The sequence below is a fragment of the Vulpes vulpes genome, chromosome 9, assembly GCF_048418805.1.
Source record: "Vulpes vulpes isolate BD-2025 chromosome 9, VulVul3, whole genome shotgun sequence".
Taxonomy (NCBI): Eukaryota; Metazoa; Chordata; class Mammalia; order Carnivora; family Canidae; genus Vulpes; species Vulpes vulpes.
This window is the reverse complement of record NC_132788.1, coordinates 98477585-98490796: the sequence shown is the minus strand read 5'-3', so window position 1 is coordinate 98490796 and position 13212 is coordinate 98477585. Positions and strand designations below refer to the sequence as shown.

Sequence of the window (13212 nt, the reverse complement as noted above, 5' to 3'; positions counted from 1 at the left end):
TGGTAGTTTTAGATTGTGACGATCACTCTGAAGGAATAAAACAGGCTGGGAGTGTATCAGTTACCCATCAGTTCCGTGGCTGTGTAACAAATTACCCCAGAGCCCAGGGGCTTAAAACAATGCTCAGTGTGATTTCCTGTGGCTTCTGTGGGTCAGGAATTCAGATGTCACCATCTTACCTGCTCTGCCACGTCTGGGGCCTCAGCCGGAAGACTCAAAATCTGAGGCCAGAATCCCCTGAAGTTTTGTTCACTCTCACGTGTCACTAGAACACCTACAAGTGGCCTCTCCATGTGGCCTGGGCTTCCTTGCAATCCAGTGCTGGGTTCCCAGGGCCACTGTCCCCAGAGAGTGTGAGAACATCTGCAGGCCTGGAGGAAGGGGTGCCATCTTTGTGCCCCAGTCTCAGAAGTCACACAGCATCACTACTGCTGTGTTCTCTTCCTTAGGCGTGAGTCCATAAGTGGGAAGCCTTCCCAAGGGGTGGGGAAATGGGACCTGCCTTTTTTTAAATTTAATTTTTTAAAAAAGATTTTATTTATTTATTCATGAGAGACACACACAGAGAGAGAGGCAGAGACACAGGCAGAGGGAGAAGCAGGCTCCATGCAGGGAGCCCGATGTGGGACTTGATCCCGGGTCTCCAGGATCATGCCCTGGGCTGAAGGCAGTACTAAACGGCTGAGTCACCCGGGCTGCCCAAATTTTATTTATTTTATTTTTTTTATATTTTATTTTATTATTTTATTTATCCACGAGAGACACAGAGAGATGCAGAGAGAGAGGCAGAGACACAAGCAGAGGATGTGAAGGAACCTTGATGAGAGGTCTGGGGCAGAATATTCCAGGAGTGGGAACCACATGGGCAAAGGCCCTGGGGCAGGAACTTTTGCTGTGCTGAAAATCAGAGAAGGAGGTGAGACCAAGCTAGAGGAATAGAGTGATGAAGTGGGTAGACAGATGGGGGTGGGGCAGGCGGGGCCTCACAGGCCCTTTGTGGAAGGTTAAAACATTTCGGTGGGGAGGGTGTCAGGTGGCTCAGTTGGTTAAGCATCTGACTCCTCTTTTCAGCTCAGGTCATATCTCGGGGTCATGAGATCCAGCCTCACTGCAGGCTCCGTGCTGAGCGTGGAGCCTGCTTAAGATTATTTCTCTCCCTCTCCTCTTCCTCTCTTTCCCCAAAATAAAAAATAAATAAAAGATTTTATTATGGTAGATTTTGTGCCTACCGAAGTGGAGGGAATAGTGTAATGAGCCCATAGGCCCATCCTCCAGCATCCATAACCTTCACATGCTCTTCCTCCACTGTCTGAGTCCCACTGGTGCATCCCTTCACCTTTAGTTTTCTAGAATCTGCCTCTGGAAGGCAAGGACTCTCCCTTTTTAACCTTGCTGCAAGATAGTCTCTGTGAATTATCTTGTTCGGTTTTCTTGTAGTAAATAAAGCACTTATAAAATTTCCATTAGTGGGACGCCTGGTGGCTCAGTGGTTGAGCATCTGCCTTTGGCTCAGGTTGTGATCCCAGGGTCCTGGGATCGAGTCCTGCATTGGGCTCCCCACAGGGAGCCTGCTTCTCCCTCTGCTTGTGTCTCTGCCTCCTTCTCTATGTTTCTCATGAATAAATACATAAACTCTTTTTTAAAAATTCATGTTAGTGACATAGAACACATTCTGTTACATAACCACCACTTCTGTCTGGTTCCAGAACATTTCCATCACCCTAAAAGGAAACCCCGTTCCCATGAGCAGTCATTCCCCCTTCCCCCAGTCCCTAGCAACCACCAATGTGCTCTGTTCTCATGGGTTGTTTTTGAGGTATCATTTACATATAATAAAATAACCCATTCTAGGTTATTTTATTACCTAGATTGGTTATTTGATTACCAAAACATTGTGGGTTTTGACCAAGGTCCACACCCAAGTAATCACCACCATCAAGATACAGAACATTCCTATTGCCCCACAAGACTCCTGCCCCTTTGCCATCATATCCCCGCCACCCACCCTGCCTCCGACCTGGCCCCAGCCCCCTGCCCCCACTGATCTGCTTCTCCCAGCTGATCAGCTTCGCCTGTGCAAAGTGGGTGCTCGCTGTCAGGGGCGTTAGTGAAGGACTGGTCACCAGGGAGGGGTGGGACGTGGGGCTCCAGGTTTAGGGGCTTGAATATAGTTGTTCAGCCTCTACTTACTGAGCACCTACTATGTGCCAGGCTCCTGTCAGGAGCAGGTGTCACATCCCCTGGTCACTGCAAACAGGGGCTTCTAGGAGCAGAGCTCTCTGGTTAACGGGGTTCATTTCTTTTTCTTTTTTTAAAATATTTTATTTGGGCAGCCCAGGTGGCTCAGCAGTTTAGCACCTGCCTTCAGCCCAGGGCCTGATCCTGTAGACCCGGGATCGAGTCCCATGTCGGGCTCCCTGCGTGGAGCCTGCTTCTCCCTCTGCCTATGTCTCTGCCTCTGTCTTTCTCTCTCTCTCTCTGTGTCTCTCATGAATAATAACTTAAATCTTTTTAAAAATTTTAAAAATAAAAAAATAAAAGATTTTATTTATTTATTCGTGACATACAGAGAGGCAGAGACATAGGCGGAGGGAGAAGCAGGCTCCCTATGGGGAGTCCGGGATCATAACCTGAGCCGAAGGCAGACACTCAACCACTGAGCCATCCAGGTGCCCCAGCAGGGTTTGTTTCTGGGAGGTTGTCAACTACCCTGAGAGTAACAGGGCAGGCATCCAGAGGGAGTTGGTGGGCAGCAACCTGCCCAAGACTCTTTGTTTATGCTCCTCAAAGCTGTCCCCATGCCTGCCCTGAGACCTTGCTCATGTGTGGCTGCCCCTCCTCTCACCAGAGATCTGGCTAGCCGCAAAGATGTGACTGCTAGTTTTGGGCTGTGGGGTTCAGGCCTGGCCTGGGAGCTCCAGAGGCCTCTCTCCCTCCCTCCAACACTGTCCTATGGGATTATCTGTGGCAGGCTCGCTGCGCTTCAGGAGAATGGGGCCTTCATCTATCTCCACTGCTGCCTCTCCAGGGCCTAGAACAAGGTAGACATGAGTCCCTGTCATTCACAGCAGGGAGAGATAGCCCAGGGGCAAGATGGTAAATCAGAAAGTTGCATATGAAATTTGACAGTGTAAGTGCTGTGTTGAAACAAAAAAACCAAAAAAACCAAACAAACCAGGGACCAGAGAAGGGAGGGGGTGGTGGTACATTAATAGATGGGCATCCTGAAACGGCCACCTGAGAGGGTGGCATTTGAGCCCAGACCTGATGGAAGTGGGGGAGGAGCCATGTGGATGTTGGCAGAAGAGTGGTCCAGGCAGAGGGAACAACCTGTGCAAAGGCCCTGAGGTAGGAGCTTGCTGGGTGTGTTCAAGGAACAGCAAGAAGACCCTGTGGTGGGAGTTAGTGAGCAAGGGGGAGGTGGCAGGGGGAGCAGGATGGAAAGTGAGGTGGAGTGGGAGAAAGTTGGAGGGGGAGAAAGGTCATGTCCAGGTCACCACTGGGTCTTGCCTATCATGGGCCTGGCACACAGTAGGTGCTCATCATTTGGCAGGAAGTGGAAAAAGTCTGCCACTGTGCTGGCTGCTACTTCTAGGGATGGAGGGCACACTGAGGTCCAGATTTGGGGATATGAGCACAGTCTGGTCTGTTTATCCAGCACCTAGTATGTGCCTGGGTTCTCAGCCAGTGCAGGTGTGACTTCTCCTGGGTGCTCACAATCCAGGGATGGTGGGGAACAGACCCCTTACCAAGCGGCTCTGCACAGGGGCTTTGATGGAATATAGGGGATAAGGAGAGCTCCCAAGGTGGACAAGAAAGCATTTCCTGCCCCAGTCTGGCCCCACGAGGGTGACTGTATGCCTTGATGGAGGAGCAGTGGGCACAGGACAGGGGCCGAGCCCTGGAAGTCTTCCTGGAGGAGGTGATAAGGACACCAGGTTAGGGTGGGTGCAGCATGAGGAATCCAGGCTGAAGGTGGTGGTGAGATCCATGGGAGGCTCTGGACGTCCTAGGAGAGAGAAACAAGGACAGGACTGCACTCTGGCTCCCTCGGGGTCACTGAGCTAGCTGGTGGAGAAGGACTGAGTGACTGATTTGTATGGCATGGCATGGCCAGCTTTGACAATCTAGGTACTTCTGGGTTGGTTGGTAAATAGCCCTCTCTATGCCCTTGGTACCCCAAGAGACCCAGCAACCAAAAGGTCCTTGTTGAATGTTTGGCATCCTTGGGGGCGCAGAGACCTCTTCCTCCGCTTTCTCCAGATGGAGATGCTGAGGCTCAGAGCAGTCTTCTGGAGGCCAGGCAGGGCACCCAGTGACACCATCCCCTCCATCGCCCCTCCCAGCGGCCTCTTGGTGCTGATCCGCGTCCGTCTGGAGCTGCGGCACCACCAGCGCGCCCGCCACACCATCCCGCGGATCTTCCAGGTGGTGGCACAGCAGCAGCCTGACCGCCTGGCGCTGGTAGACGCGGGCAGCGACGTGTGTTGGACCTTCGCGCAGCTGGATGCCTACTCCAACGCTGTGGCCAACCTCTTCTGCCAGCTGGGCTTCACACCAGGTGACGTGGTGGCCATCTTCCTGGAGGGCCGGCCGGAGTTCGTGGGGCTGTGGCTGGGCCTGGCCAAGGTGGGCGTGGAAGCCGCGCTGCTCAATGTTAACCTGCGGCGGGAGCCCCTGGCCTTCTGCCTGGGCACCTCTGGTGCCAAGGCCCTCATCTTCGGAGGGGAGCTGGCGGCAGGTGAGGCTGGATGCAGGGATCGCCTTGAGCAGGAGCCCGGGGCTTTCCGGGCCGGGGAGATGGTGCGGTGCACCCCAGGCCTTGGGAGGGGCCCTGACTATCCTTGACCGTGACATGCGTTTTGGGCCGCAGCGGTGGCCGAGGTGAGCGGACAGCTGGGGAAGAGCCTGCTCAAGTTCTGTTCTGGAGAGTTGGGGCCCGAGGGCATCTTGCCAGACACCCAGCTCCTGGACCCGTTGCTGAAGGAGGCCTCCACAGCGCCCCTGGCACAGCCCCCAGACAAGGGCATGGATGGTGAGGCTAGGGTGGGACGCCCTTCTTCTGCCGACGCCCACCCTGTCCCCCGCCCACCCACCGAGTCCTCGGTCTCCAACACGTGCATCTCCTGCAGATCGACTCTTCTACATCTATACATCGGGGACCACGGGGCTGCCCAAGGCTGCCATTGTAGTGCACAGCAGGTAAGGGACCCCGGCATTACTCCAGCTTTGGGGAGTGACTCCAGGTTGTCTTCCAGGGTGGGGAAGGCCCCTCCCCTCTGCTCTTGCTGGGAATCTTAGGGACATTTCTATCTTAATCGGATAAAACCCATGGCCCATCCCGGGACAGCACTGCTCTTGCCCCTGCCCCTAATGGCCCTGCCCCCCTCAGGGGCCACAGGAGGGTTTAAAATCTTAAATCAGACCTCCCCTGTGCCAGACTTGCTTGTACCTGCCTTGGCCCTTGGAGAAAAATCCAGACTCGTGTTGTGCAACCCCTGACAATCCTCTGCTGTCCTCTTCTTCCTCTTCCCGCCTCACTCATGTTCTTTCAGTCCCTTATACTTCCTTAGATGGGCCATGGTCCTTCTGGCCTCAGGGCCTTTGCACATGCTGTGCCCACCACCTGGATGCTTTTCCCCAGCTCACCTCCATGGCTCCTTCTCACCAGGTCTCAGCTCATATGTCACCCCCCTCTCCCTCTGCCATTGCCCCACAGCATCCCCTAATCCCTCGGGCTTTGTCACCTTCAGCCCCTCTCTGTTTCTCTGCTCTCTGGTATTCCTCATGGCCCCTAGCACCATCAACAATTGTTAGCTGCAAGTTGCTCTCCTGCACCTCGGTGAGCTGGCCTGGCTCTGCCTGGGTCCCTGCTGTGTCCCCGCTGTGTCCCCCTCCCTGCACCGCCTCCCCCACTCCCACACCCTGGAGGATGTTAGTCCCAGCCCTTGCACTCCGCTCCTCCCGCAGGTACTACCGCATCGCAGCCTTCGGCCACCACGCCTACAGCATGCAGGTGGCAGACGTGCTCTATGACTGCCTACCCCTGTACCACACGGCAGGTACCGCGGGCAGGTGGGGGCGGGGTGGGGGCCAGGGACTGGGGACCCCTCACCGAGCCCGCCCTCTGCAGGGAACATCATGGGCGTGGGGCAGTGTCTTATCTACGGGCTGACGGTGGTCCTCCGCAAGAAGTTCTCAGCCAGCCGCTTCTGGGATGACTGCGTCAAGTACAACTGCACGGTCAGGCCCCGCCCCTCCTGCGCCGCCCCGCCTTCCAGCTGCTGGGCCACCACTGTGGCACAGCCACTCTCCCAGCTCCCCTCCAGACCCCCCCCCCCCCCAGAATGGCTGCTTTGGAGGGGAACAGGAGGGTAGCCGGGGTTTCCTGAGCACGAGCTCTGTGCCCAGCCCCAGACTAAACCTTCCACCTGTAAACTCAGTGGATCCTTACGACTACGTGGGAGTGGGCATAAGGCATCACGAAGACCATTTTGCAGGTGGGGAAACTGAGGCCTGTCCTGCAACTGGGATTGGTCCCAGGCTGCCTGAGTTCTCTAAGGAATACACCCTGTGCCCCAGGAGTCTTCCCTGCTGGTGGCTGCAGTAAATCAGGAAATAAAACCAGTGGGTACAGCCACCACCCTGGGCTGGCTAGGGCCACAAGGTGTGGGGCTTCCAGAGGCGTAAGCATGAGTAGAGGTGGAGGACATCCACAGTCCTGGATCAGGGAAAGAAGGGGGCTGGGACCCATCCTTTCCTCTCTTCTCCCCTCCACAGTGAAAGGAAACCAGGCTGAGGATTTCAGGGCCCTGTTGCGGGTAGGAATACAGGTGCCAGCACCTTCTTCCAGGAAGAAGGGGTGAGGAGAGGAGAAAATGGGGTGTGGCCAGGGACTGGCAAATTGGCAGGTGACCACCTCACCTTGGACAGATGGGGCCTAGAGAGATCAGACCGGCTGCCCAGGTCACACAGCTGGGCAGGGTGGAGGCTCTGGGCTGGCATCCTGGGGACCCTTTGGGGCAACGACTGTGATCTCACTTTTGAGGATTTTCCATTTTGCTTGCGGGGAGTTCTTGGGGTACATTGTTAAATCAAGTCTTGAAAGGCAAAGCAGTCTGTTTTTGTATGAACTTGATAATTGAGAATTGTGAATGTACGTATTCCCTACTTTCTGAAAGCTCCAGTTGCATCGCTTCACTTTGGGGAAAGACCTACATCAATACCTGAGTTCACTAAACCAAAAGAAATCCGAAGAAGATTTTTCTTTTTTTCGAAAACACCCATTCCAGTAGTAATGTAGATCTTTCATAAAAGTGAAGTGGTGTATTTCAGACTTTTGGAAAGCAAGGGATATGCTTTGCTTTATGCCATTTCAACCTGTGAAAGCTTTCCTAGGAACACTCTGCTTTGGGGGTAGTGGGCAAAGCCTACTCACGAACATGGACAGAAAGTATAGGCCAGGCATCTGTCACTGGCCCCAGGGGCCTTCGAACACCCCATCCTGCCCCTGGCCAGCCCCACCCACTTTCCTCCTTCTGCATCATCGCGAAGCAAGCCCCAGAGAGCAGTGTGTTTCCGTCATAGATGTTTGAGGAAAACCTCTGAAAGATGAGAACTATTTTGTTTTTGAGGCAAAATTCGTATAAAATAAACCATTTTTAAAGTGGACAGCTCAGTAGTGTTTAGTATATATATGCACAGTGCTGCGTAACCATCACCTCTAATTCCAGAACATTTGCATCCCCCCAAAGGGAAAACCCATCTGCATTAGCGCTCACCCCTCATCCCTGTCCCCTTATCCCCCAGCCCCTGGGCAACCCCTCATCTACCGTTTCTCTCTATGGGTTTGGGTTTGCCTATTTCAGATGTTTCTTGTAAATGGGAATCACACTGTGTAGCCTTTTGTGTCTGGTAAGGACGGTTTTTAAAACAAAAGAATGGAAAGCAGAGTCTTTCATATAGCCACATTCACAACAAGCAGCATTATTCACAATGGCGAAAAAGTGGCAGCAAGCCAGTGTCCATCAGCAAGTGGATAGACAAGCACCATGTGGTGTATTCATATGATGGAATATTATTTAGCCTTAAAGAGGAAGGAATTCTTGCACATTCTGCAACATGGATAGACTTTGAGGACATCGTGCTGAGTGAAAGAAGCTGGTCACCAAAAGACAAGTGCTGTATGATTCCACTTTGATGAGGGGCTTAGAGTCGACACAGTCAGTCATAAAGAAGGAGGATGGCAAACACCTGGGGCTGGGGGAGGGGGGCGGGGAGTCAGCGGTTAGTGGGGACAGAATCTCAGTTCTACAAGATGAAAGGCGTTCTGATGGATGGTGGTGGCTGCAGAACAGTGTGAGTGTCCTTAAACTACTGAACCGAAAAATCTTTAAAAAGGGGGGAGGGTACCTGGGTGGCTCAGTGGTTGAACGTCTGCCTTTGGCTCAAGTCATGATCCTGGGGTCCTGGGATCGAGTCCTGCATTGGGTTCCCAACAGGGAGCCTGCTTCTCCCTCTGCCTATGTCTCTGCCTCTCTCTCTCTCTGTGTCGCTCATGAATAAATAAATAAAATCTTAAAAAAGTATAGTACTGAACGGTACACTTAAAAGTGCTTAAGATGGTAAATTTTATGTTCTGTACACATGAACACAACAACAAAAAAAGGGAAAAAAACCCCTAAAACCCTATAAGCTCAGCACCATCATCACAGCTAAAAAGGGATAGTGAGCTCTCAGCATCATCAGAAATCCAGGCAGTGGCTCAACCCCCGTGTCTCACTGTGTCAAAATTTGGTTTTCCCCATTTCTATAATTTGAAAAAAAAATTCCTTTTTAGATAAGACCCACACATTTTGACCAGTCGATGTGTCTCATGAGAATCCCTTCATCTGTAGGAGCCCCTTGTCTCTCCTTTTTTTCCATTTTGTAAGGCATTTACTGAAGGGTTGTGTGTCCTGTAGTATTTTCCCTGTCTGGATGTTGCTGGGGTGTCCCTTAACATGTTCCTCTGTCCCTGGTATTTCCTGTCCATTGAGAGTTGTTGGGTCCAGCACAGCATTTTCCAACCATAATGCTAAGGATATTTGGGGCTGGATCATTCTTTGGGGTGCGGGTGGGCATTCTGTGCACTGTAGGATATTCAGCAGCACTCGTGACCCGAATCATTAGATGCCAGTATCACCTCCCCTACCTCTCCCGTTGTGACCATTAGAGATGTTTCCAGGTATTGCCAGGTGTTGCGGGGGGCGGGGGGACAGAGTTAAGAACCCCTGGTCTAGATATTTGATCGCCTTCAAGTTCAGCTTTTTTTTTTTTTTTTTCTGGGAGGTTCATGGTGTCTGATGGTCCCTCTCTTTGTCCTTGACGTGCCGCTCTATTGGACACTGTTCTTGTCTCCAGACCCTTGATAGTGTTGTCTTTTCTTCTTTTTCTTCTTCTTTCTTTCTTTCTTTCTTTCTTTCTTTCTTTCTTTCTTTCTTTCTTTTTTTCTTTCTTTCTTTCTTTCTTTCTTTCTTTCTTTCTTTCTTTCTTTCTTTCTTTTCTTTCTTCTCTCCTTTCTTTTTCTTCCTTTCTCTTTCTTTCAGATTTTATTTATTTGAGAGAGAGAAATAGAGCATGAGCAGGGGAGAGGGAGAAGCAAGCTCCCCTCTGAACAGGGAGCCTGATGTGGAGCTCCATCCCAGGACTCCAAGATCACAACCTGCACGGAAGGCGGACACTTAACCAACTGAGCCACCCAGGTGCCCTCTGTTCTGTTTCTAGGAAGGGGAGTTTCTGTGTCAAGTGAAGGTACCCAGTAGACACTGAGGGGCTCTTTAAGGAATAGAAGACAGAATCCTCAAAGGTCAAAGTTAAACAAGGATGTCGATAAAACAAGCACATGCATTTGGGTTCAGAAATCCCATCCCCTGGCTGTTGGACGGGGAAACTGCGTGGCTGCTGCTATATCGGGAGCAGACCCAAACCACAAGGGAGGCAATAGCGGCTGTTTAGAACCCGCTTTCTTAGCTACATAGCAACAGACAGGCAGGAAACAGGTGACTGGACCCCTCCCCATCCCTGGGGGACTGAGTAAGTGGAGTCTTTATCTTTCCATACCCACCGGGGTGTGGTACTTGGTGTACAAGGCCACCTGACATGGGAGTTGTAGTAGGGTCCCTGGATGATGACCTGCTCCCAGTTTTTTCTTTTATTCATCCAATCTTTTTAAAAATTTTAAATTCAATTAATTAACATATAGTGTATGATTCGTTTCAGAGGCAGAGTTCAGTGATTTATCAGTCACACCCAGTGCTCATTATATCACGTGCCCTCCTTAATGTCCATCATCCATTTACCCCACTCCCACCTCCCTTTTTTTTTTAAAGGAAAGATTTTATTTATTTGCAAGAGAGAGAGAGCGAGTGAGCACATGGGTGCACAAGCAATGGGGACAGCCAGAGGGAGAAGCAGACTCCCTGCTGAGCAGGGAGCCTGATGTGGGGCTCAATCCCAGGACCCTGGGATCATGACCTGAGCCAAAGGCAGATGCTTAACGGACTGAGCCAGCCAGGTGCCCCCCACTTCCATTTTCTATCCTGTTGCCACCCTGTGGTCTGGAGGTCTTGGCATAGGGCATCTGGTGTCTGCCTCTCTGAACTGACCCGAGTTGCCTTCCCTTCAGCCCCTCGGTTCTGTCTGAGGGTCCAGGCCAGAGGTGAAGATCAATTGTTTGCTCTAAGTGCATGGACACAGCCTCAGAGCCATGAGGAGGGGGTCATTGTCCCCTCTGCTCATTGTCCTCTCAATCGTGGCTGGCTTGTTCCTCCCCTGGCCTAGACAAGACAGCTGAGAGCTGCTCAGGGCATGGCTGGGACTACCTTGTGATGGTTTCGAGGGCACTTGGGCAGGACTTTGTGTCATTTGGCAGGAGCCAAAACCCTAACCTAAACCCTGGCTTCCCGAAGAAGGGGATTTATTAGCTCATGGACCTGAGGAGGCCATATGGGGATAGCTTCAGGCACAGCCTGATCCAGGAGGGCCTCTGTCTCTCTCCATTTTTTTTTTTTTTTAAGATTTTATTTATTCATGAGAGATGCAGAGAGAGAGAGAGAGGCAGAGATACAGGCAGAGGGAGAAGCAGGCTCCATGAAGGGAGCCCCATGCGGGACTCAATCCTGGGACTCCAGGATCATGCCCTGGACCGAAGGCAGGTGCTAAACCGCTGAGCCATCCAGGGATCCCCTCTCTCTCCATTTCTTGTGTTTCTCCTTCTTCAGTGTGCAGCTTCCTTCCCAGCCCTGCTTCTCCGGGAAGGTTCCAAGCAGCTTCAGGAGAGAAAGAGCCTCTCTCCTCCTCCCAATTTATCAGAAGTCCCGGGGCTGATTCTCATTGGCCTAACTCTGATCAGGTGGTCTTCCTTGAACCAATTAGTAGCTGGTGATGGACTGGGGTGATTGGCTGGGCCTATTCTACCTTTCTCTGGAGATGGGGTGGGCTGGGCCACAGGCAAAGCACAGACCTGAACTTAGGGGCCAACTGACAAGAGTGAGCACCACTTTGCCCCACCCTGGGCTTGCCTCCTGGTCAGCAGCTGATGATCTTGGGCAGGCTCTTTCCCTCTGTGAATCTCAGTGCCTTCATGTCCAACGTGGAGTGTGGGGAGAATTATATGGGTGAGCTCTGTGATCGGCGAATAGAATACTTAGCACAATTGTTTAATCATCAGAGATTTAGCAAGCACTGTCCAGGGAATGCCTCTCTGTGGCAGTGGATCTTTGACCCAAAAGTGGAAGGCCCATCTCCATCTGGGAGAAGAACCCTCCAGGCAGAGGGCACAGCATGTGCAAAGGCCCTGAGGAGGCAGTGAGGGCGGTGGAGCCAGAGGGAATTAGCCACTGGCAGAAATTTGGACTTTATCCTGTGTGTGAAGGGAAGCTGCTAGCACTTTGAAGCCGTGATGCTCAATTTAGCAGTTAATCCCGAGCATGTAACTGTTTCATTCATGGGGAGCCAGGCTGCCCAGAGTCAAATCAACCTCCGCCACTTATCAGGTTTGGTCCAGTCACTTAACAGTTTGTGACTCTCAGTAAAATGAGGTTGGGGGGTTGTGTAATCATTCCGAAGTCAACCCAGAGATGAGGACTGGAAGGCACCTGGAGTCAGCGAAGGAGCTCAGCAGAGGGGCCCCGAGGAGCAGGTGACCCTGCGGGCACCTGGGGCTCCGGGAGGCAGCGTGGAGACGCACCCCGAGCGAGGTGGGGCTCTGGGGGGGCAGCGTCCACCGGCTCTGGATTGAGGGCTGCCCTGTGGGGTGTCAGCGGTGCGGGCCGCCTGCCTGCACTGCCTGCGGCGCACGCGGGGGTCCCTGAAGCGGCGAGGGGTTGGGGGGACCGAGAGGGCCGCAGAGGGGGCGCGCGGGACGCTGAGGGCATCCCCTCGCCCGGCCCCTAGCGAGGATTCAGCAAGGGGGAGGCCTAACTGCCCCCCGCACCCCCGAGGTTCTCTTAGCGGCCCCCCAAGGCCGATCTGTTCCTGGAGCGCCCAGGCTGGGGGGCGACGCCCCTCGGGCCCCTCGCGGCCGCCCACCGCTCGCTTCCCCGCCTCTCCGCCAGGTGGTCCAGTACATCGGGGAGATCTGCCGCTACCTGCTGAAGCAGCCGGTGCGCGAGGCCGAGGGGCGGCACCGCGTGCGCCTGGCGGTGGGCAACGGGCTGCGGCCCGCCATCTGGGAGGAGTTCACCGAGCGCTTCGGCGTGCGCCAGATCGGCGAGTTCTACGGCGCCACCGAGTGCAACTGCAGCATCGCCAACATGGACGGCAAGGTGGGCGGCCGCCCGCGCCTCCCCGGCCCTGCCTTCCACGGGGCGGGGCGGGGGGGGGCGCAGCTCCGTTAGCCCGGGACTGGGCCCTGAGGCCGAGTCCCCGGCGCTGCTGTGTACCGTGGGCGAGGGCTTGGCCTTTCTGAGCCTCAGTTCCCACCCGCGGGGGTGGCAGGGGAGAGCAGGGCTCTGGGGCATCCAGGGCCAGGGTTGGCTGCTCACCCCCTCCTGCTGGGTGAGTCACCTGGACTCCTTGGGCTTCGGTTTTGTCCTCTGTAAACGAGGATGACAGCTCAGTGGGTTTGTTTGAATCACCCAACAGATCATGAGCACAGCACAGTACCCCCAGGTAGCAGGCTGCCTGCGGATGCTTTTATGATTAGCAATCACTGTCTCCGTTCGCTGAGTA

The 13212-nt window shown here is 53.5% G+C and overlaps 1 protein-coding gene across 2 annotated transcripts in view; it reads left to right on the top strand.

The window, feature by feature from the left end:
• The window catches only part of SLC27A1 (solute carrier family 27 member 1), a 29992-nt gene that overhangs the window by 11850 nt on the left and 4930 nt on the right, over positions 1–13212 (top strand). For both annotated transcript variants that reach the window (XM_025989668.2, XM_025989669.2), the window contains exons 3-8: positions 4347–4741; positions 4874–5035; positions 5133–5202; positions 5971–6062; positions 6134–6243; positions 12597–12806. In XM_025989668.2, the coding sequence (XP_025845453.1) occupies positions 4347–4741; positions 4874–5035; positions 5133–5202; positions 5971–6062; positions 6134–6243; positions 12597–12806 (1039 nt within the window). The remainder of the gene's footprint in view (positions 1–4346; positions 4742–4873; positions 5036–5132; positions 5203–5970; positions 6063–6133; positions 6244–12596; positions 12807–13212) is intronic.